Raw genomic sequence first — 21926 nt, 5'->3', positions numbered from 1 at the left:
ACTTGTGGGAGAGTCTCGGACCAGAGGCCACAGCCTCAGAATAAAAGGACGTACCTTAAGAAAGGAGATGAGGAAAATCTTTAGTCAGAGGGTGGTGAATCTGTGGAATTCATTGTCACAGTTAGTTGTGGTGGCCAAGTCATGTGCTGTATATTTTTACGGTAGAGGTTGACAGATTCTTGATTAGTACGGGTGTCAAGGGTCTCTTGGGGAGAAGACAGAAAGAAAGATAGATCAGCCATGATTGAATGCTGGAGTGGATTTGATGGGCTGAGTGGCCTAATTCTGCTCCACAGAAATGACGATATATTTTCAAGTTCGGATGGTAAATACAGTGATGAGGGACAGATGCCGGTTAAATGACCTCTTTTTCTCTGTGGAAACAAGGAATCACAGATTCAGAGGAGATTTACTAGAATGTTGCCTGGGTTTCAACAACTAAGTTACAGAGATAGGTTGAATAAGTTAGGTCTTTATTCTCTGGAGCGCAGAAGGTTAAGGGGGGACGATAGAGGTCTTTAAAATGATGAGAGGGATAGACAGAGTTGATGTGATCAAGCTTTTCCCTTTGAGAATAGGGAAGATTCAAACAAGAGGACATGACTTCAGAATTAAGGGACAGAAGTTTAGGGGTAACATGAGGGGGAACTTCTTTACTCAGAGAGTGGTAGCGGTGTGGAATGAGCTTCCAGTGGAAGTGGTGGCGGCAGGTTCGTTGGTATCATTTAAAAATAAATTGGATAGGCATATGGATGAGAAGGGAATGGAGGGTTATGGTATGAGTGCAGGCAGGTGGGACTAAGGGAAAAAAGTTGTTCGGCACGGACTTGTAGGGCCGAGATGGCCTGTTTCCGTGCTGTAATTGTTATATGGTTATATGGTTATAGATGCTGGTTTACCAAGGAAAGACACAAAATGTTGGAGTAGGTTAGGCAGCATCCCTGGAGAACATGGATAGATGACGTTTCAGCTCAGGACCTTTCTTTATACTGATCATGTTTTCCAGGGTTGCTGCCTGACCCACTGAGCTACTCCATTAGTTTGTGTCTTTCCTCCTTTTCGCTGATTCCTTCGACCCGAGAGAGGAGGTGGGGCTTTGGTGTGTAACACTAGAGATGTCAGCTTTGAGAGTGGGGCAGCACAGTGGTGTAGGGGTGGGGATGGTGCGTTACAGCGCCAGAAACCTTGGATCCATCCTGACTGCGGGGGGTGCTTGTCTGTACGGAGTTTTTACATTCTCCCTGTGACCACGTGGGTTTTCTCCGGGTGCTCCGGTTTCCTCCCACACCCCAAAGACGTACAGGTTTGTAGGTTAATTGACTTTGGAAAAATTGTAAATTGTGTTTCATGTGTAGGATAGTAGTTAGTGTTAGTGTATGGGGTGATCGCTGGTCGGCTCAGACTTGGTGGGCTGAAGGGCCTGTTTCCGTGCTGTATATATAAAGTACTGCAATAGGAGGGTGGAACTGCATTGTGCTCCAGTCTCTAGTGAAGGTTGGATAAGTCTGAAGAAGGGCCTCAACCTCAAACGTCACCCATTCCGTTTCTCCAGAGATGCTGCCTGTCCCACTGAGTTACTCCAGCTTCAAGTTCAAGTTTATTGTCATGTGTCCCTGATAGGACAATGAAATTCTTGCTTTGCTTCAGCACACAGAACATAATAGGCATTTACTACAAAACACATGAATAAATAAACTGATAAAGTGCAAATAACAAATAATGGGTTATTAATGTTCAGAGTTTTGGCCGAGCCAGGTTTAATAGCCTGATGGCTGTGGGGAAGTAGCTGTTCCTGAACCTGGTTGTTGCAGTCTTCAGGCTCTACCTGAAGGTAGCAGGGAGATGAGTGTGTGGCCAGGATGGTGTGGGTCTTTGATGATACTGCCAGCCTTTTTGAGGCAGCGACTTCGATAAATCCCCTCGATGGAAGGAAGGTCAGAGCAGATGATGGACTGGGCAGTGTTTACTACTTTTTGTAGTCTCTTCCTCTCCAGGATGCTCAAGTTGCCGAACCAAGCCACGATGCAACCGGTCAGCATGCTCTCTACTGTGCACCTGTAGAAGTTAGAGAGAGTCCTCCTTGACAAACCGACTCTCCGTAATCTTCTCAGGAAGTAGAGGCGCTGATGTGCTTTCTTTATAATTGCATCAGTGTTCTCGGACCAGGAAAGATCTTCAGAGATGTGCACGCCCAGGAATTTGAAGCTCTTGGCCCTTTCAACCATTGACCCGTTGATATAAACGGAACTGTGGGTCCCCATCCTACTCCTTCCAAAGTCCACAATCAGTTCCTTGGTTTTGCTGGTGTTGAGGGCCAGGTTATTGTGCTGGCACCATATGGGCAGTTGCTCAATCTCTCTTCTATACTCCAACTCATCCCCATCAGTGATACGTCCCACAACAGTGGTGTCGTCAGCGAACTTGATGATGGAGTTCGCACTATGACCGGCTACGCAGTCATGAGTATAGAGTGAGTACAGCAGGGGGCTGAGCATGCAGCCTTGAGGTGCTCCCGTGCTGATTGTTATCGAGGCTGACACATTTCCACCAATACGAACAGACTGTGGTCTGTGAATGAGGAAGTCGAGGATCCAATTGCAGAGGGATGCGCAGAGACCCAGTTCTGCGAGTTTGGTAACCAGCTTGGAGGGGATGATAGTATTAAATGCCGAGCTGTAATCTATGAATTACAGCCTGACATATGAGTTTTTGTTGTCCAAGTGGTCCAGAGCGGAGTGGAGGGCCTGCGAGATCGCATCCACCGTTGATCTGTTGTGGCGGTAAGCAAACTGCAGTGGGTCCAGGTTTTTGTCGAGGTAGGTGTGGATTTTCGCCATGATCAACCTTCTTGTGTCTATGGTTGGAAGTGATAACCTGTGATTTGGGTCAGAGTGCAGCCAACTGTGCCATGGATAGTACCCTGTGATAGCACTTACATTAACATAACCGTGATGTTTACGATACTTGGTGTGATCAGTTATCACCAGTATTAGGTGGCAACGAATAAGTCCAAGTAATTTTATAACAGCAAGTAATGATTCAAATCTAATTTTAGCGAAAGTTGATACAGCACAGTGGGGCTAGAAATATTGAATAAACTATGGCTGAAACTAGATGCCACACAAAGTCTGAGTTTGGCGATGTTGCGGAGATGAAAGAAGGAGGTTTTAATTACATGGCGGATGTGAGGCTCAAGGGAGAGGGTGGAATCAAAGATCACGCCAAGGTTGCGGGCCTGGGGAGATGGGGAGACAGTGGTGCCGTCAATAATCAATAAGTCAATAATCGATAAGTCAATAATCCACGGGTGTTGTTTTAAGATGGAGGTTTTGGAGGGGAATGGATTTATCCAAAGAGTAGTGGGCGGGGGCGAGTGTGGGTGAGTGTGGGTGGGGGCGAGTGTGGGCGGGGGCGAGTGTGGGCGGGGGCGAGTGTGGGCGGGGGCGAGTGTGGGCGGGGGCGAGTGTGGGCGGGGGCGAGTGTGGGTGAGTGGGCGGGGGCGAGTGTGGGCGAGTGTGGGCGGGGGCGAGTGTGGGCGGGGGCGAGTGTGGGCGGGGGCGAGTGTGGGCGGGGGCGAGTGTGGGTGAGTGGGCGGGGGCGAGTGTGGGCGAGTGTGGGCGGGGGCGAGTGTGGGCGGGGGCGAGTGTGGGCGGGGGCGAGTGTGGGCGGGGGCGAGTGTGGGCGAGTGTGGGCGGGGGCGAGTGTGGGCGGGGGCGAGTGTGGGCGGGGGCGAGTGTGGGTGAGTGGGCGGGGGCGAGTGTGGGCGAGTGTGGGCGGGGGCGAGTGTGGGCGGGGGCGAGTGTGGGCGGGGGCGAGTGTGGGCGGGGGCGAGTGTGGGTGAGTGGGCGGGGGCGAGTGTGGGCGGGGTGAGTGTTGGCAGGGGCGAGTGTGGGCGGGGGCGAGTGGGCGGGGGCGAGTGTGGGCGGGGGCGAGTGTGGGCGGGGGCGAGTGTGGGCGGGGTGAGTGTTGGCAGGGGCGAGTGTGGGCGGGGTGAGTGTTGGCAGGGGCGAGTGTGGGCGGGGGCGAGTGTGGGCGGGGGCGAGTGTGGGCGGGGGCGAGTGTGGGCGGGGGCGAGTGTGGGCGGGGGCGAGTGTGGGCGGGGGCGAGTGTGGGCGGGGGCGAGTGTGGGCGGGGGAGAGTGTGGGCGGGGGCGAGTGTGGGCGGGGGAGAGTGTGGGCGGGGGCGAGTGTGGGCGGGGGCGAGTGTGGGCGGGGGCGAGTGTGGGCGGGGGCGAGTGTGGGCGGGGGCGAGTGTGGGCGGGGGCGAGTGTGGGCGGGGGCGAGTGTGGGGGAGGGGGCGGGGGCGAGTGTGGGCGAGTGTGGGCGGGGGCGAGTGTGGGCGGGGGTGAGTGTTGGCGAGTGTGGGCGGGGGCGAGTGTGGGCGGGGGAGAGTGTGGGCGGGGGCGAGTGTGAGCGGGGGTGAGTGTTGGCGAGTGTGGGCGGGGGCGAGTGTGGGCGGGGGAGAGTGTTGGCGGGGGCGAGTGTTGGCAGGGGCGAGTGTGAGCGGGGGCGAGTGTGGGCGGGGGCGAGTGTGGGCGGGGGCGAGTGTGGGCGGGGGCGAGTGTGGGCGGGGGCGAGTGTGAGCGGGGGCGAGTGTGGGCGGGGGCGAGTGTGGGCGGGGGCGAGTGGGGGCGGGGGTGTGTGTTGGCGGGGGCGAGTGTGGGCGGGGGCGAGTGGGCGGGGCGAGTGTGGGCGGGGGTGAGTGTTGGCGAGTGTGGGGGGAGCGATTGTGGGCGGGGGCGAGTGTTGGCGGGGCGAGTGTGGGCGGGGGCGAGTGTTGGCGCGTGTGGGCGGGGCCAGGGTGGGCGGGGTCCGGGTGGGCGGGGCCAGCATGATTATGGACTGGGCGGGCGAGAGCGTGGACGGTGTGAATGGGGGTGGGGCGAGTGTGGCGGGGGCGAGTGTCAGTGAGTGTGCACAGCGGTGAGTGGGGGCGGGTGTGGGCGGGGGCGAGTTGGGACGGAGGCGAGTGGGGGCGGGTGTGAGTGGGGGCGGGGGCGGGTGTGAGTGTGGACTGGGAGGGCGAGAGAGTGGGTGGTGTGAATGGGGGTGGGGCGAGTGGGGGTGGGGCGAGTGGGGGCGGGGCGGGGGCGGGGCGTGAGCGAGGGACGGGAAGTGTGCGGGGATGGGGGAGTGAGTGTGGACATGGTGGCCATGGTTTTGGTCTCCTAATTTGAGGAAGGACATCCTTGTGATTGAGGCAGTATAGCGTAGGTTCACGAGATTGATCCCTGGGATGGCGGGACTGTTATGAGGAACGATTGAAAAGACTAGGCTTGTATTCACTAGAGTTTATAAGGATGAGGGGGATCTTATAGAAACATATAACATTATAAAAGGACTGGAAAAGCTAGATGCAGGAAAAATGTTCTCAATGTTGGGCGAGTTCAGAACCAGGGGCCACAGTCTTAGAATAATGGGGAGGCCATTTAAGACTGAGGTGAGAAAAAACTTTTTCACCCAGAATTGTGAATTTGTGGTATTCCCTGCCACAGAGTGCAGTGGAGGCCAAGTCACTGGATGGATTTAAGAGAGAGTTAGATAGAGCTCTAGGGGCTAGTGGATTTAAAGGGATCACAATGAATGGCGGTGCTGGCTCGAAGGGCCGAATGGCCTCCTCCTGCACCTATTTCTATGTTTCTATGGTTTGACGGCTTTGTCAGGTTTAATGGCAGTGTAATAAATTCAGGCTACGTTTCTTCGGGAAGTTTACACCTTTGATAGTGAAATTGTTGCCGTGGTATGGTCGGATTTACCGAAGTGAGGGCGAGGAATGGAGCGATAGGCGTAACTGATGGTTGTGTAGCAGTGGTCGAGGGTGTTTGGTACTCTGGTGCAGCAGGAGACATGTTGGTGGAAGTTAGGGAGCGATTTCGTAAGGCTTGCTTTGTTGAAGTCCCCAGCTATGGTGGTGAACGCCTCGGGGTAAGACCTCTGGTGTTTGTTGACCACGGTGTGCAGCTCCTCCAGTGCCAGACGGACGTCTGCCTGGGGTGGGATGTAGACCACGGTCAGGATGATGGAGGTGAATTTCCTCGGAAGGTAGAAGGGACGGCATTTCACCGCCAGATGTTCGAGGTGTGGAGAGCAGGAGTTGGACAGGACTGCCACGTCTGAGCACCACGCAGAGTTGACCATGAGGCAGACGCCCCCTCCTCTCCCTTTCCCAGATGCCTGCGTATGGTCCATACGGTGGATGGAGAACGGTGGATGGAGAACCCTTCAGGCTGGACCGCAGAGTCTGGGGAGCTGGGGGTGTGACATGTCTCTGAAACAGAACACAGAGCATTCCCTCAGCTCCCTTTGATAAAGCAGCCTTGCCCTTAAGTCCTTCTTGTACATTGTGATATTATAACCAGAGGAACAAGCTCCCAGTGTTGATCTGTGTAGGAAGGAACTGCAGATACTGGTTTAAACTGGAGATAGACCAGTGATGACCTGCTCGCTTCATCCCGGGTCAAGAGTGTTTTACTGTCACACAGTATGTCCTGAAACGGAACAATAAAGTTCTGACTTGCAGTGTGTAATGTAGAACTCTGTAAATACTATAATAAACAACACCAAAAGTTCATAAGAAGGAACTGCAGATGCTGGTTTATACCAAAAATAGACAAATGCTGGAGTAACTCAGCGGGACAGGCAGCATCTCTGTGGAAAAGGGATGGGTGACGTTTCGGGTTGGAACCCTTCTTCAGACGAAACGTCACCCATCCTTTCCCTCAGAGGTACTGCCTGTCCCGCTGAGTTACTCCAGCACTTTGTGTCTATCTGCAACATAAAAAGTCCAGTATGTAACAAACAATAATTGTGCAAAACAAGCAATAACAGCATGGTGTTTAAGAAGGAACTGCAGATGCTGGGAATATCGAAGGTACACAAAAATGCTGGAGAAACTCAGCGGGTGCAGCAGCATCTATGGAGCGAAGAAAATAGGCAACGTTTCGGGCCAAAGCCCTTCTTCAGACAGCATGGCATGGTTTGCAATTACTCTGGAAGTGACGGTGATCAGCCTGTGGTGGCTTGTAACCACAGTACTGGGTCTGTTTGGCCCACGGAGCCTGTGCCAGAATCAGCAAAGTTATTTTGTACTGAAGCCTGTCCTTTTGAAGATAGACACAAAGTGCCGAGGTAACTCAGCGGATCAAACAGCATCCCTGTGATGTTTCGGGTCGAGACTCTGAAGCTGGCTCTAGCAGCCGAAGAGGTGCAGTGTTGATGTCTAACTGTTCCCTTGCAATCATTCTTCCACATTGCTGTTTCTCTCAATACAATACTGCCTTCAGACTGCAATATAATTTGGGCTGACACTTCATTCAGTTCTGTTTAGTTTATTGTCACAGGTACCGAGGTACGGTGAAAAGCTTTTGTTGCCTGCTATCCCGTCAACAGAGACATTGCAATCGAGCCATTTACAGTGCATAGATACATGATAAGGAAATTACGTTTAGTGCAAGGTAAAGCCAGCAAATTCCAAACCAGGATAGTCTGAAGGTCACCAATGAGGTAGATAGCTCCCCGACAGACTCTCTCCCTCAATCCCCCTGGTCCACTTCCTCTGCCCTTTCTTTTTTCGCGCCTGACTATCAAGGCTGAGCAGGTGAGGAAGGAGCTGAGCAGAGTCCGCCTAGGCAAAGCCATGGCTCCAGATGGTGTCAGCCCTAGGGTACACAAGGCGTGTGCCAGCCAGTTGTGTGAAGTGCCATAGCATATCTTTAACCTGAGCCTAGAGAGGGTTGCTGTGGTGTGGAAGACATCCTGCCTGGTTCCTGTACCAAAGAGGATGCTTCCCAGCTCCTCCAATGACTACAGACCGATGGTGCTGACCTCACACATGATGAAGTCTCTGGAGAGGGTGGTGCCTACTCACCTGCGACCCCTGGTTAAACCCTACCCGGACCCCCCTGCAGTTCACTTACCAAACAAACATGGGGGTTGAGGACGGCACCATCCACCATTGTTCCAATACTCACCTGGATAAGCTGGGAAGCATTGTGAGAGTCATGTTTTTTTACTTCTCCAGTGCTTTTAACACCACCCGGCCTGCACTGCTAGGGAGCAAACTGACGAAGATGCGGGTGGATGCTCCATTAGTGTCCTGGATCACCATCGACCTGACTGGATGACCACAGCATGTCAGGCTACAGAACTGTGTCTCGGACATGGTGGTGAGCAACACAGGAGATCCACAGGGCACGGTCCTCTCTCCCTTTCTGTTCACCATCTACACCTCAGACTTCAAATATAACTCGGACTCTTGCCACTTGCAGACTGACCCCTTCTCATCCCCCCCTTCCCCCTCCCACTCCCCCCTCTCCCCTCCCACTTCCCCCTCCCTCTACCCTTCTCCCCTCCCTGCCCTCCCTGCCCACTTCCCCCTCCCCCTCCCCCCCATTCCTCCCCCCCCCCATTCCTCCTCCCCCTCCCCTCCCTACCGCCTCACTCTCCCCTTCCCTCTCTCCCACCCTCTCCCATCTCCCCTACCCCCTCCCCTCCCCTCTCCCCCCCCCCCCCCCTCCTCCCCTTGATTATGCTGCTGGCCTTTCCAGAAGGCTTTATCTTGCTAAACGTTCTTCTCTTATCTTGTATCGATACACTGTAAATAACTTGATTGGAGAGCACGCAACAAAAGCTTTTCACTGTACCTCGGTACATGTGACAATAAACTAAACTGAACACAATGAAGTGGCAAACTGGAGTGGCTCTATATCCTTCCCATCTTCTGTTTAGATCAGAGCATTGATTTGCGCCATTGATTGCACCTCAACTTCATTGCTGGATTACTATTACATTAATGAATTATACTAATGCCATGTTTCAATAGTGATTACTCATAATTTTACTTCGGAGTCACGTGAGTGACTACGTGAAGAAGGGCCGTCGGTCTGCGTGCGCGTCATTACGTCTGAATGCAACGCGCGACGGACTGGCAGAGGCACTGCGTCCTCCCAGGCCGTTAGGATGGGCAGGTAAGGAAAGTTGAATCACTTACCTGCGTTGTTTCGGGCTTGAAACTTTTTGTAGTTTCAGGGCCCAGATGTCGAGGATACGGTCCGCGGGGAAGTCGGCTGCCGAAGACCGCAGCATTTCCCAGTAGCGGGCAACGGTGTTTCCCGACATTTAGCGCCGGCAGCTGAACTGGCAGGAGACTTGTTGCAGGAGGAGAGCTCCGTTGGTGGTCCTGCAGTACGGGAAAATCCACCCGCAAGTCAAACAACCCGTTGACTCAGAAGAGTCCGGGGAGGGAAAGGGATACCCTCCCTCAACGGAGAGCGTCTGAGGACGACTCTCCCACATAGGAGCAACTTTTTGGAGAAGTTGCTCCAACAATGACCTGCTCTAAGGAGAGAGCTGTGTCAGCCCGGGCCTACAGCAGCAGGCAGTGCCGGGAGCCTCGCATAATGGGGCAACCCAATGTCTTCCCCAGTGGGGAGTACATATGGAAGAAACCACTCTGAATCAGAGTACAAAAGCAGGGGGGGGGTGGAAACCTTCCCAGGGACAAGCAGAAGAAAGGAAGTAAGTAAGTCACTTTTACTTATATAGAACTGTTTAAGTTAACTTGCACCAAAGAGCTTTACATAAAATAAATAATAAGCACAAAAGAAAAGAAATACTTCTGCAATCATCCAGGTTCCACTGGGTGCTTCCCTGGATAGAGATCTAGAAAATGTCTCCTGCTCTGAGGAGAGGAGCATTCACGGTCAGTTTCAGTCTGACCCAAAGCAAGAATCTCATTTAGGCCCGCTGGAGGGGCCATGTCAGCGCAGGTATCCTCAGGGGCCTGCAGCAGCACCTGTTTTCAGGGCTACCTACAAATCTCACTCTCAATGGAGGGGAGTGTGAGTGATCAGTAGGTAACTGATCTTGAGTTACAATACTATACAATACCATTTATTTGTCATTTGAACCTCACATAACGTTCAAACGAAATTTGGTTTCGAGATCAGTAGGTAACTGATCTCGAATTAAAGTATGAACATACTGAAGCACATGCATATGGCCTCAAGAGACAGCAGTTGGCAGAATATCCGCACAAATGCCGGCAAGGGAACAGCACTATCAGGGTGACTTTGGAGAAACCAGCCGCCGAATCCTCTCTTCAGGTAAGACCAGAAGAAGGAAGCAAAAGCTGTCAGACCAATCAAGGTACCAACGACAAGCAAACTTCATCAGTAGGCGACAACACACCCCACACCTCCATAGGGGGTAAGCAGTTCACTGAAGCCGGTGGTAGCTTGAAAGCTGGGCACGGAAATATGATCAGAGTCTTTCAAGGCAGACTCAGAATTATGGCCAGAATTGTCCGACAAGGCAGGCTCAGTATGATAAGGTTTCCAGACCAAGACCCAAGCAGAGGTCAAGAGAAACATGGAATCCACACTCCCTACCAGTCCAACTCCCAATCAAGGAGAGAAAAGGAACCCGCATCAGGGGCCTTTGGGCTTACCACAAGACCACCGGTAGCCATGGAGGTAGGTGGGTCTGGGTTTACTGAAACAAGGGATTGTGGACCAGTTACATGTTGGTAATTTTACTCTTGTGTTTTTGTTCAAAATGACAATAACATGAATTTCAGATCTGGTTTTAAAAAACAGATAACAACATGTGATTATTTTTTACTGCACAACATACATAGGTTCCAAGCAGACTTGGAACTCGGACCGGAATTGTCTTCAAGGCAGGCCCAGTATTTTGGGCAGGATTGCCTTCCAGGACAGGTGACAGATGGAGGATGTCACTTCATCCAGGTTTAACTCATTTGTGCAGTACAGACTTTTAGAAACAGCAATTTTTTGTTACGGTCTAACTACTGTTTTATAGGAGCTTCCTATGAAATGGTCACATGGCATGCATCGACCTCAAAGATGCATACTATTCGGTGTCTATTCATTAAGAACAGGAGATATTTGAAGTTTAACTGGATGACATGGCTCTGCCAAATGGGTTGACATCAGCTCCTAGACTATTGACTAAACTACGGAAACCAACTCTGGGACTACAAAGGTCTCAAAACCACATAGTAATGGCATATTTGGAGGACATTTTCATTTTGGAGTCACCAATAATTGGCAGAAGCATCAGTCAAGCAAACCAAAACCCTGTTTGAAAGAATTGGTTACCTCATCCATCCAGTTAAATCAAAATTGACACCTACAAGGGTAATTGATTACCTATAATTTACTATCAAAAACAGTAAATATGTTGGTGACTTTGCCTAGGGGCAAACGACAATATTAATTAAGCCTGCAATGACCTGATAGTCAAATTCTAGCCATCTATCAGGCAAACAGCGAGTGTAATTGGCAAATAGTAGCTGCATTCCCAGCAGTACGGGCCTTTGCATTACCAGAACTTACAGCAAGCAAAGGAACGAACACTCAGATTACATTCAGGCCGAGTTGGCAAACTATGGATTGCCAGCAGAGGCCATTATTGAATAACTATGGTGGATAACGAATGGGAGACAGCTCAGGGAAATTTTGCTCGAAAGCCATCGAGGGTTCTTCAGACCTATGCAAGCGGCTAAGGATGGGGAGACACCAACACAGTCTAAAGCTGTGGGGGCAGATGGAATGAGCAGGAGTCTGTAATTCCCCAACACATGGAATCAATTACCCAGAATTGTTGGGGGCACAATATGGACTCAAGGTTCTCTGTAGCGATATGCAACCGGTGCTTGTTCAAATTCAGATTGATAACACCACTGCGGTGGCATATATCCATTAACAAGGGTGGTGTAAAATCTGTATCTTACGACAGATTGTCGAACCTCATTTGGCACTGGTGTATCGAGAGGAATATTTGGGAAATCTACGAGGTAAATATAACACGGTGACAGATGCTGGATCACGAATGTTTAATAACAACACAGAATGGATGTTGAATCAGACAGTATTTAACAAAATAACTACACGATTTGGCATACCAGATGTTGATCCGTTTGCATCTAGACCAACCATTAGTTACCCAGATATGTGTCCTGCGAGCTGGGTCCAGGAGCAAGGCAGTGGATGCTTTCTCCCTCAATTGGGGAGGAATGTTTATGTATGCTTTCCGCCAATTTGTCTCACAAACCGATGCTTGACAAAAATCAAGCAAGACTAAGCCACAGGCATATTGGTAGTGCCAGATTGGCCCACTCAAGCCTGGTCCCTAAAAAAAATTGGGAATTATAGTCCAGCCAGTAATGGATGTACCCAAGAGCAGGGACCTCCTAGTGAACCCAGTTACAGAGAGCAATCATCCACTACATGAACGTATTAACTTGTTGGTCTGCAGATTCTGAGGAGGCCATTTCAAGGCATAGGACTGTCCGAACAAATACAACACAGTTCGGATAACGGATGTCTTGGAGTTCCTATCAACTCTGTACTATAACTATAAACTAAGTTATAGTGCATCTATAGTGCCAGAGGCGCACTCTCCTCCAATCTGATGCCGGAAGCAGGGCACAGTTCGATAGGAACGCACCCCTTTACAACAGAATTCATGAAGGGAATTTACAATTTAAGACCTCCAAGGCCAAGGTACACTGACACATGGGATGTGAGCTTGGTACAAACCCTACTTTGACAGTGGGGACCGTCTATAACTAACCCTGAAGGTGGTATGCTGACAAAGAGTCCAGACACTGCAAAAGCTACGGTTGGACTACATGACCACCAATATGAACAACATAACATTCCTAATCAGGAACCTGATAAAACAGAGCAGGCCAGGAATGCCAGGGATGGAGATCCAGTTCTTGGCATATCCAGAGGACCAACGGTTGTGTGGGTGGTAACATACTAACACCACTATCTGAGAGTTACGGAGAACCTCAGAGGCTCAGAACAATCGGTCCTCATCAGTCATTAAAAAAAACCACACCAAAAGGTGTCAACTCAAACCATCTCCAGATGGTCAAAAGAGGTAATGCCGGTAGCAGGAGTAAACATTTATATGGTTAAATCTCACTTCACCAGGGCTGCATCTACGTCGGCAGCAAGAGCTATGGATGTGGCCCTTGACGACATCCTAGTGGCTGCAGGATGGACGAATGAAATAACGGTCCACCGGTTTTATAACAAACCCATAACCGGACTGGGGGTGTTTGCATGTACCATGTTAAATTCTGTCCCTTAGTTTCCCCCCCAAGGTTGGGAGGGGTAACTTTTTTTAAACTTTTCTTTCATTTAAAGCATCAGTTTCTTTACTTAACTACGTAATGTCTGAATGCTTTAATGATTACACGCATCCATGGTCAATCCATTCAGTGTGTGACGCCTGGATTCGTAACCGGCGTAAAATCACAGAGCTTTGAAATCTTCACGTAGTCACTCACGTGACTCCGAAGTAAAATAGTAAGATTAAACGAGAACTTACCAGTTTGAAGTTTGATCTTGATTTTATGAGGAGTTACGATGAGCGATTACGTGCCCACCGCTCCCACCCTCATACTATCAAGGTCATATGGAAGTTCTAGTTTCTTCACAATCTTACTATTCTCAGGTCTTCTTTTTATCTGTGATTTAACACCGCTGCTTTGAAGATTGACGCGCACGCAGACGGACGGCCCTTCTTCACGTAATCGCTCATCGTAACTCCTCATAAAATCAAGATCAAACTTCAAACTGGTAAGTTCTCGTTTAATCTTACTATTATCTGTGAATTATTTTAGGGCCTTAAATAGTTTATAACTGGAGATGACGGACAGGGTTGTCAAATCGACACTGCGCGCGGTAGATGGGGAATCATGTAGTTGTGAGATTGAAGGTGAAATGCCAAATGCGAAGAAGTTCAACTCTAGTATCCTGTGACAAAAGTTGATTTTGGTGAATAGAATATTTGTGTGGAATTGCTGGTTAAATATTTGCAGGTGTCAAAGAAGGAAAATATAATAAATATAGAATGCAAATTACTCGTTATCATCTCGTCCGCAGCTACCAATGGCCTGTTTCCTTCGTCAACTTGACTTTCATTCATTTGTTCCATATCTCTCTACATCACTGTCTACATCTCTCCTTTCCCTTTTCCCTGACTCTGTCTGAAGAAGGGTCTAACGAGGGTGAAGTATAGCTTCCCCTTGACAGAAGTTGAACAATGATGAAAATTGCGCCTCAGAAAATTTTGGACACCTGTTGCTTTCACCGTTGCATGATGAATCTGACCATTCCAACGCAGATCATTCTGCAATTTGATGCCAAGATGGTTTGTTTGGATTCTTCAAATAAACCAAGTATATTGTAAGATGTTTCGCCTGGATTCCTCTTTCTGGTGACACGCATGGTTTCACATTTGGAAGGGTTGAACTGCATGCCCCATTGTTGTGACCACTCAACCATAGTATCGAGATCCTTTTGGAGAGCATCTTCATCATCAGCTGACTTAATTGGACGGTACAGCAAACAATCATCAGCGAATAGTCTGGTCGTACTTGCAACTTTTTCATGGATGTCATTTATGTAAAGCAAAAATAGGTGTGGGCCAAGTACTGTGCCCTGAGGTGTACCACTCAACACTGGATGCCAATTGAAGCTCTTTCCGTTCACACACACACGCTGAAGACGTTTTGTCAGGAAACTGGAAATCCATCGTTTCGTGTTGGAACGAATACCATAGAAGTCAAGCTTCCGAAGCAGTCTCTGGTGTGGGATGACATTAAATGCTTTAGAAAAGTCCAGCACAACTAAATCCGTGATGACGTTACTATCAAGGTGCTTGGCCAGCTCATTTGTCGTCAGGATAAGCTGAGACTCACATGATCTATGCCTCCTAAATGCATGTTGGTTGTCAGCAAGAATGTTATGTTTGCTCACGTGTCGCATCAGATTATTATCAATTAAATGCTCCAGCAATTTGCAGCAAGTACTTGTTAATGAAACAGGACGATAATTCGGTGGGTTGGTGGTTGAACCCTTCTTAAAGAGAGGAGTGATGTTAGCCTTCCTCCAGTCCAGCGGAACATCACCTGAGTCAAGCTACTGTTGGAAAATGAACTGCAAAACTGGAGCCAGTTCTTCGGCTGCGATCTTGAGGGCTTGATTCTGTATCTGATCTGGTCCAATTGCTTTTGTGGTATTGATGTTGAGCAATAACTTCTTGACACCTTCAACCTCAATTTTAATAGCAGGCATATCAGCATACGGGCTGGGCGGTAGGACTGGAAATGATGAAGGCTCCACATCTTCCCGGGTGAAAACGTGTTGAAATTGGTTTGCAAGAGCTTCTGCTCTCGCCTGGTCCTCAGTGATCAGACATTCCTTCTCTCCAGAGATGCTGCCTGCCCGCTGAGTTACTCCAGCTTTTTGTGTCTTCTATCATGTGAAAACAATCACTGGGTCAGGCAGCATCTGTGGAAAGAGAAACCAAATTAATAACGTGATAAAAATGAATTGCAGGTGCTGGTTTTACCAAAGATGGACACAAATCTCTAGAGAACATGAATAGGTGATGTTTCCGGTCGGGACCCTTCTTCAGACTGATTGTAGGGGGGAGGAACTGGAAGCAAGAAACGACCAGGCCAAATTAGCGGCAAGATGAGCTCGGGCAGAGTGTTTCCCACAGGCCGGTTGTTGGCTTGGGATGGTGTGATCCCAAGAGCGATAATACATCGTTGTTAAGAGTTAATTCTTTGGTCAGAACTGGGTGAAGGAAGTGGTTTTATTAAATGGGAGGCAGAGAAGGGGTGAAGAGGACACAATGTTGGGGTCAGGGTTGTCTGGCGATAAACGGATTGTGAAGCTGTCAATTTATAAAGATTTTCATGAAAAAACATAATGTTGGAAAACTTAGATGCCACTTAAAAATGTGTAAAAAATAAAATGGTGAGGCTGTGTCTAGAGCACATTGTTGCTTTGGGTCTGTGTTTCAGAAGCTCCGTACTGTTACTGGACACATTGCAGTGAAAAATCTGGCGTAGTGTGGCTGGAGAAAGGTTGTCCATGCTGACCCGTGTGGGGGAGTGTGTGTGGGTGTGTGTGTGTGGGGGGGGGGGGGGGTGGGGTGGGGGTGTGTGTGGGGGGTGTGTGTGTGGGATGTGTGTGTGGCGGGAGTGTGTGTGTGGGGGTGTGTGTGGGAGGGTGTGTGAGTGGGGTGTGTGTGTGTGTATATGAGTGTGTTCAAGTTACATTTATTGTCACATGCATCAGTTGGTACAGTGAGAATTGAGTTAGCATACAGCCATACGAATAAAAAGAACACAATACACGATAGAGTTTAACATAAACATCCCCACACAGTGTGTATATATATGTGTGTGTGTGTGTCTATACATATATGTGTGTGTGTGTGTGTGTGTGGGGGGGGGGTGTCTATATATGTGTGTGGGTGTCTATATATATATATCTATCTATCTATCTATATTTAAAACTGTGTGTGCGTGTGGCTGTGTGTGTTTCTGACTTGTGGCTGCCAGCCTTTGATTTGCTGCTACGCCAACACCCGACCCACAAACGCCCTGATTTTTTCCATTTCGGTAGAGATTTCACTTTTCATTCCAAGTATCCACTCATTAAATTTCGTCGTGTCTATGTACACATTTTTAATAAAATCCTTCTCCCCCCCCAAATTTCAAAAGAAACAGCTCTCAACTATAACATGCTGGTGAACGTTCCATCGTGTGATGTCACAATGCCCAATGCTCACAGATGTCCAATCGGAATGGATCCATTTACATATGCCTTTGCAGGAGCCCGAGCCCCTCCCCCCCACCCCCGCAGCCTGTGTCGAAGCGCGTCATCACGTGTGTGGGAATAGAGAAAGAGGATTGGGGGTGATGGGAATGGGGAACAGATGGACTGTCCCTACCCCTCCCCCTTCCACTCTCCCTCCCCACTATGTCCCCTCTCTCCCCCACCCCTCTCCCCCTCCCTCCACACTCTTCCCCCTCCCTCCCCTACCCCATCTCCCTTCTCCCCCCCTCCCCCACACCTCTCTCCCCCTCCCCAATCCCTCTCTCCCCCTCTCCCATCCCTCTCTCTCCCCCATCCCTCTCTCCTCCCTTCTCCCTCCCTCTCCTCACCCCTCTCCCTCTCCTCCCCCTCCTCCTCCCACCCCCCTTCCATCTCCCCCCTTCCCTCCCCCACCCCCTTCCCTCTCTCCCCACCCCCTTCCCCCTCCCCCCACCCCCTTCCGATCCCCACCCCCTTCTCTCTCTCCCCACCCCCTTCCCCCTCCCCACTCTTCCCCCTCTAACCCCCTACCCATCTCCCTCCTCGCCTCCCTCCCCTCTCCCCCACACCTCTCTCTCCCTCCCCCTCTCTCCTCCCCTCCCCCACCCCTCTCTCCTCCCCCTCTCCATCTCCCTCTCCTCACCCCTCTCCTTCTCCTCCCCTCCTCCTCTCACCCCCATCCCTCTCTCCCCCCACCCCCCTTCCCTCTCCCCCCCTTCCTCCCCCACCCCCTTCCCTCTCTCCCTAAAATTGATTTTAGATAAAACGCTAGCACTTACCGCTGTGATTTTTGGCCATCTTACTCAGTCCCCCTCCGCTCATCAGATGCAGAGGATTCTTCCCATCAATTAAAAATGAAAGTGTTATAAGTGTTTAAAAAATGTTGAGAAACTCTCTCCTGTCAATCACGCCATGAAGGCCACGCTCCTTCTGGTGGGAGTGGGGAGGGATTATAAAACCCGGAAGTGTGGGTGTGCTCAGTCTCTGCAAGATGGGGGAGGGAGAGGTCATGACTCTGTCTGAGCTGTGAATCAATGAACCACTGAATGTCTACTGAACTGTGAGTGTTGTGTTTGAAATGGTATGAAACTGCATTTGAATTTGGTGGCCTTGTACCCTGCTTGAAGCGGCATGAAACTGCACTTGAATTTGGTGGCCTTGCATCCTGCTTGAAGTGGTATGTCACATCCTGACCAAGAATCGAATGCTCTGATGTTTACTCGATGAGTATTCATTTTACGCTATAATGAGCCTATATTTATGTTAGAGACCCCCCCCCCCCGATGGTGCCTTTGCAAATGTGGGCTATTACCTTTAACCTAAAATAACCCTAAAAGTGGTGCATAGTTTGAGTATCTGTAGTTTGTGTGTGTGTCTGTGTATACCTGTCAAACGTGTATCTGGATGTGTGGTTGTAACTGTGTATGTATGTGTGGCTGGATGTATGTGTGAGTGGATGGATGTGTGGATGTATGTGTGTGCATGGATGTGTGTGTATGGATGTATACATGTATGTCTGTGTGTGGATGGATGTGTGTGTGTGCGCGGATGTACGTGTGCATGTATGTATGTGTGTGTGCATGCATGGAAGTGTGCGTACGGATGGATGTGTGTGGATGGGTGGGTGGACTGTCGCACTCATTCACCAGCACATTATCATAAGTAATTCACTCATTGTTTAAATAATTTGACCAAATAAACAGTGAAACGATCGACATTAAAATAAAACTTTATATAATCATTTATTTCCCCAATTTATTTGTTTACATTACATCTGATTTTCATCTGAATATTCTTCATCAGATTCCAAGTCTTTTGATAAGTTTTGATAAGTCCATTGATAAGTTAGTTCAAGTTCATGTGGAGGGTCAGGCAAGGCTAAAGAAAAAAATCTCATGGTCATTAAGTCTGCATGGACTTCAATTCATAAAATTTCAACCTCTTCTTAATGCTAATGAGAATAACACTGTTACTACCATATATATATTAGTTCAAGTTCACATACACCAATTCATTTCTACATAAACATCAGCCATTTCTGATCATTTCTCACTCCAATGGAAGCCTATAAAGTGCAATCAATATTCCTCAGTTTTTCTCCCGTGGTCGGGGCCTGGAAACGGCCGCTACGGACGGCACTGTGTACAGCCTTCCCCCCCCGCCCGCGTAGATGATCCAAACACACTCCGCGGTTCCGCGTTCGCTTCTTTATTGAGACCGCGGCTTCACTATGTTAAGTACATAGGCCCCGCGGTTGGAACACTTTTTCCCGGTAAGTTTACGCAGGCAGCTCCGAGAACAGATGTTAAAGAAAACTTATTAGACTTCAACAAGCTGGCATTAGAGAAAATGTTTTAATTTACTTTGTTATGGATACACATAGTTTAGGTGATACTAAATTGTTATGGATACAATAGTTTCCCCATAGTTAAGTGAGTGAATGAATGAATGAATGAATGAGTGAGTGAATGAATGAATGAATGAATGAATGAATGAATGAATGAGTGAATGAATGAATGAATGAATGAGGGAATGAGTTAGTGAATGAGTGAATGAATGAGTGAATGGGTGAATGAGTGAGTGAATGAATGAGTGAATGAATGAATGAATGAATGAATGAGTGAGTGAATGTACAGCCTCCAAATCTAATTATTTCACATTATAAAAGGGTGCAATTAAATTAATTAAAGTCCATACAGATTAATTTTCATAAATTCAGACTTTAGATCTTACCTTTCAGTTCCAGTTAATTCACAAAGTTTGACTGGTTTCACAACTTTGTGTTGCAACACCTCAGCAGCGACTTTGCTTTCAAGGCTTTGTTCCACTTCTATCCACTTAGCTGCACATTCTTCAGACTTCTTAATGCTTTTCTCACTAAATTCAATTACCCTGCTGCAAATTTCCACGACATGTATTCGACAGAACAACAAAGAACCTTAATCGGAATCTCCAGTAAAACAGGCATCAGTAGAAGCACTCTCACCCATGTTGTGTGCTCCCTGCCTAGCTAGCCTGAAACAAAGCGCGTGATTGGCCAACTGGCGTCCGACTCAATGTCAAACGTGATTTGATTGGACTAAAAATACCCCATATTTTTTTCTCTAATTTAATTTAAAAAAGGTGCAGGTTTTGTTCTTGATGACTTTCAGGGCTGATTTATATAATATTTTTACACAATATGTGAACATTTCATATAGTTCTGTGAGTTGGGTCACAAAACTGCACAAAAAATCTCCTCGGGCCACAGCCTAGTGGCCCTGCACCCTGCTTGAAGTGGTAAGAAACTGCAATTGAATTTGTTGGCCTTGCACCCTGCTTGAAGTGGTAAGAAACTGCAATTGAATTTGTTGGCCTTGCACCCTGCTTGAAGTGGTAAGAAACTGCAATTGAATTTGTTGGCCTTGCACTCTTGGTTTCTTGGTCCTCCAAAATATTCCAAATGGAATTTAAACTGGAGGTGGTTAAGCCAGAAAGGGTTATTGGGAAGAAAGAGCTACTTTAAATTTAGTTGCATCTGGTTGGGTAACTATAGTTGGGTGGAGATTATCCCATGCTTTAATTGTGCGGGGGAAGAACGAATTGCTGTATACATCTGTCTTTGTAGCTGGGATCACTCTGCTTGATATGGTAGGAAACTGTATTTGAATTTGGTGGCTTGCACCCTGCTTGAAGTGGAATTTCAAGGAATATCCACGAGTCAACTGCCAGCCCACCAGCCATTAGTGAGCTGCCAGCACACCAGGCTTGAGGGACTGAGCTGCCACCCCAAGAATCCATTTGGCCCACAATGTCCATACTAGCCCTCTGTAAACTAGTCCCTTCAGCCCACAACACCAATACTAGCGTTCCAGAAAGCCCCACCCCACCCCCACCCACTGGTCACCAATATTGGAATTGGTGGAGAGGTGGAATATTGCGTTGGGGAACCAGCCCTCCCGTGTGAACATGGGACCCAACGAGTCCCACTTAGTCTAATATATATATATATATATATAAATATGTGTGTATAGATATATATTTATGTCTCTCTCCCTCCCTCTTTCTGCAGTAGCTTGTTTCCCCAGTGCTTGTTGAGCCGGTTTGGCCGTGCACTGCGTTCGGGATGTGTGTGTGTGTATATGTATGTGGTGTCAGCTTCTCCATCTCCGCCCTATTCAAGCGATGCGGAAATGAATTGCATTGATGAGACGAGTGAGTTTGACTTTTGATGAGCAACCCCGGGCCCAATGTTTGTCAGGGTGCGGAGCAGCGGGCCAATGTGTGCGGAGGCAGAGGCGGGCTGTGGTGGAGAGGGAGGGAGGGAGGATGGAGGGAGGGAGCGGCTGGGGCTGCGGCGTTGGCGCTGACATGACACGGACACGGCGAGGTACGGCCGCTCGGCTCGGGGGTTGTTACACCCACCGCCTGCTACTGCTACAGTGTACGCGGCCCTGGCTCCAGTTGCGTGTGCGGGAGGCCGCTGTTGTGGCTGGGTGAGGGAGGGAGGCCACACTGTGGGCGGCTTCGCCATCCCCGTCTCTGTGCTGGGAGGTGGGGGCGCCTGTGTCCGCTGCAGTCGGTTGGGGGGAGTGTTTGAGTGGGGAGGTGGGTGAGCCGGGGGGGACTGCCCTTCCCCCGGTGTGGATGACATGTTTGGGATGTGATGTGCGCGTTGCTGGGGCGGGGAACTGTTTGGTATTGTGTAGGTGCCGCACCCAGCCACGGCGCTTTGCAATATCCCCTTCAGTCAATTGTCAGTGACTCCCTTCCTCTGGCTGTGAAAACACTCCTGACGTTGCAGTCGCTGGCAAGCTTGGCTGAGATCATTATATCGAATTATATAATTATATTACATCTTTCAAGATTGAAAGATAAAGATATAAAACTTCAAAGATATCAATACAGGGTTGTTAATATCTATCTTCCTGCCTCGTGCGTAGCTTGTGTAGCAGTTCAAGGTAGTTTGATTTGGTTTGCTGTTAATTAGGTTAACATTAAATGCCCTAATTTGAAGCCCGTGTTTAACTCGTCAGCCTCTTGGTGTCTGTGTGAGATGTGATTAACGTCCAAAACAAAATGTTGGAGGAGCCTCAGGCGGTCCGCGGGAAAGAAATCCGATGGCATTTCACGTCTGGACCCTCTGCACTCAGTGTCTATGATACAAAACAATGATGTGGATAGTGAGGAAGTTGGCTGAGGCTACAGCAGTTGCAGAGTTTTGGCAGATGGAATCTAATCCAATGTATGTATTTTGGGAGGGTCAAATAAAGGTGGGAGATGTAGCATAAATGGT

At 49.1% G+C, this 21926-nt stretch overlaps 1 protein-coding gene across 1 annotated transcript; it reads right to left on the bottom strand.

Moving 5' to 3' along the window:
* Nucleotides 1-312: 312 nt before the first annotated feature.
* On the bottom strand, nucleotides 313-21284 carry LOC116986102 (vegetative cell wall protein gp1-like). The gene is made up of 3 exons (XM_033041271.1): nucleotides 20857-21284; nucleotides 3848-5013; nucleotides 313-374 (listed from the first exon to the last, which is right to left on the bottom strand). The coding sequence occupies exons 1-3, from the start codon at nucleotides 21282-21284 to the stop codon at nucleotides 313-315; spliced, it is 1656 nt and encodes a 551-aa protein (XP_032897162.1).
* Between the last annotated feature and the right edge of the window lie 642 nt (nucleotides 21285-21926).

The sequence above is a fragment of the Amblyraja radiata genome, chromosome 23, assembly GCF_010909765.2.
Source record: "Amblyraja radiata isolate CabotCenter1 chromosome 23, sAmbRad1.1.pri, whole genome shotgun sequence".
In the NCBI taxonomy this organism is placed as follows: Eukaryota; Metazoa; Chordata; class Chondrichthyes; order Rajiformes; family Rajidae; genus Amblyraja; species Amblyraja radiata.
The sequence above is the reverse complement of the archived record's forward strand: the minus strand, read 5'-3'. Positions and strand labels throughout refer to the sequence as shown.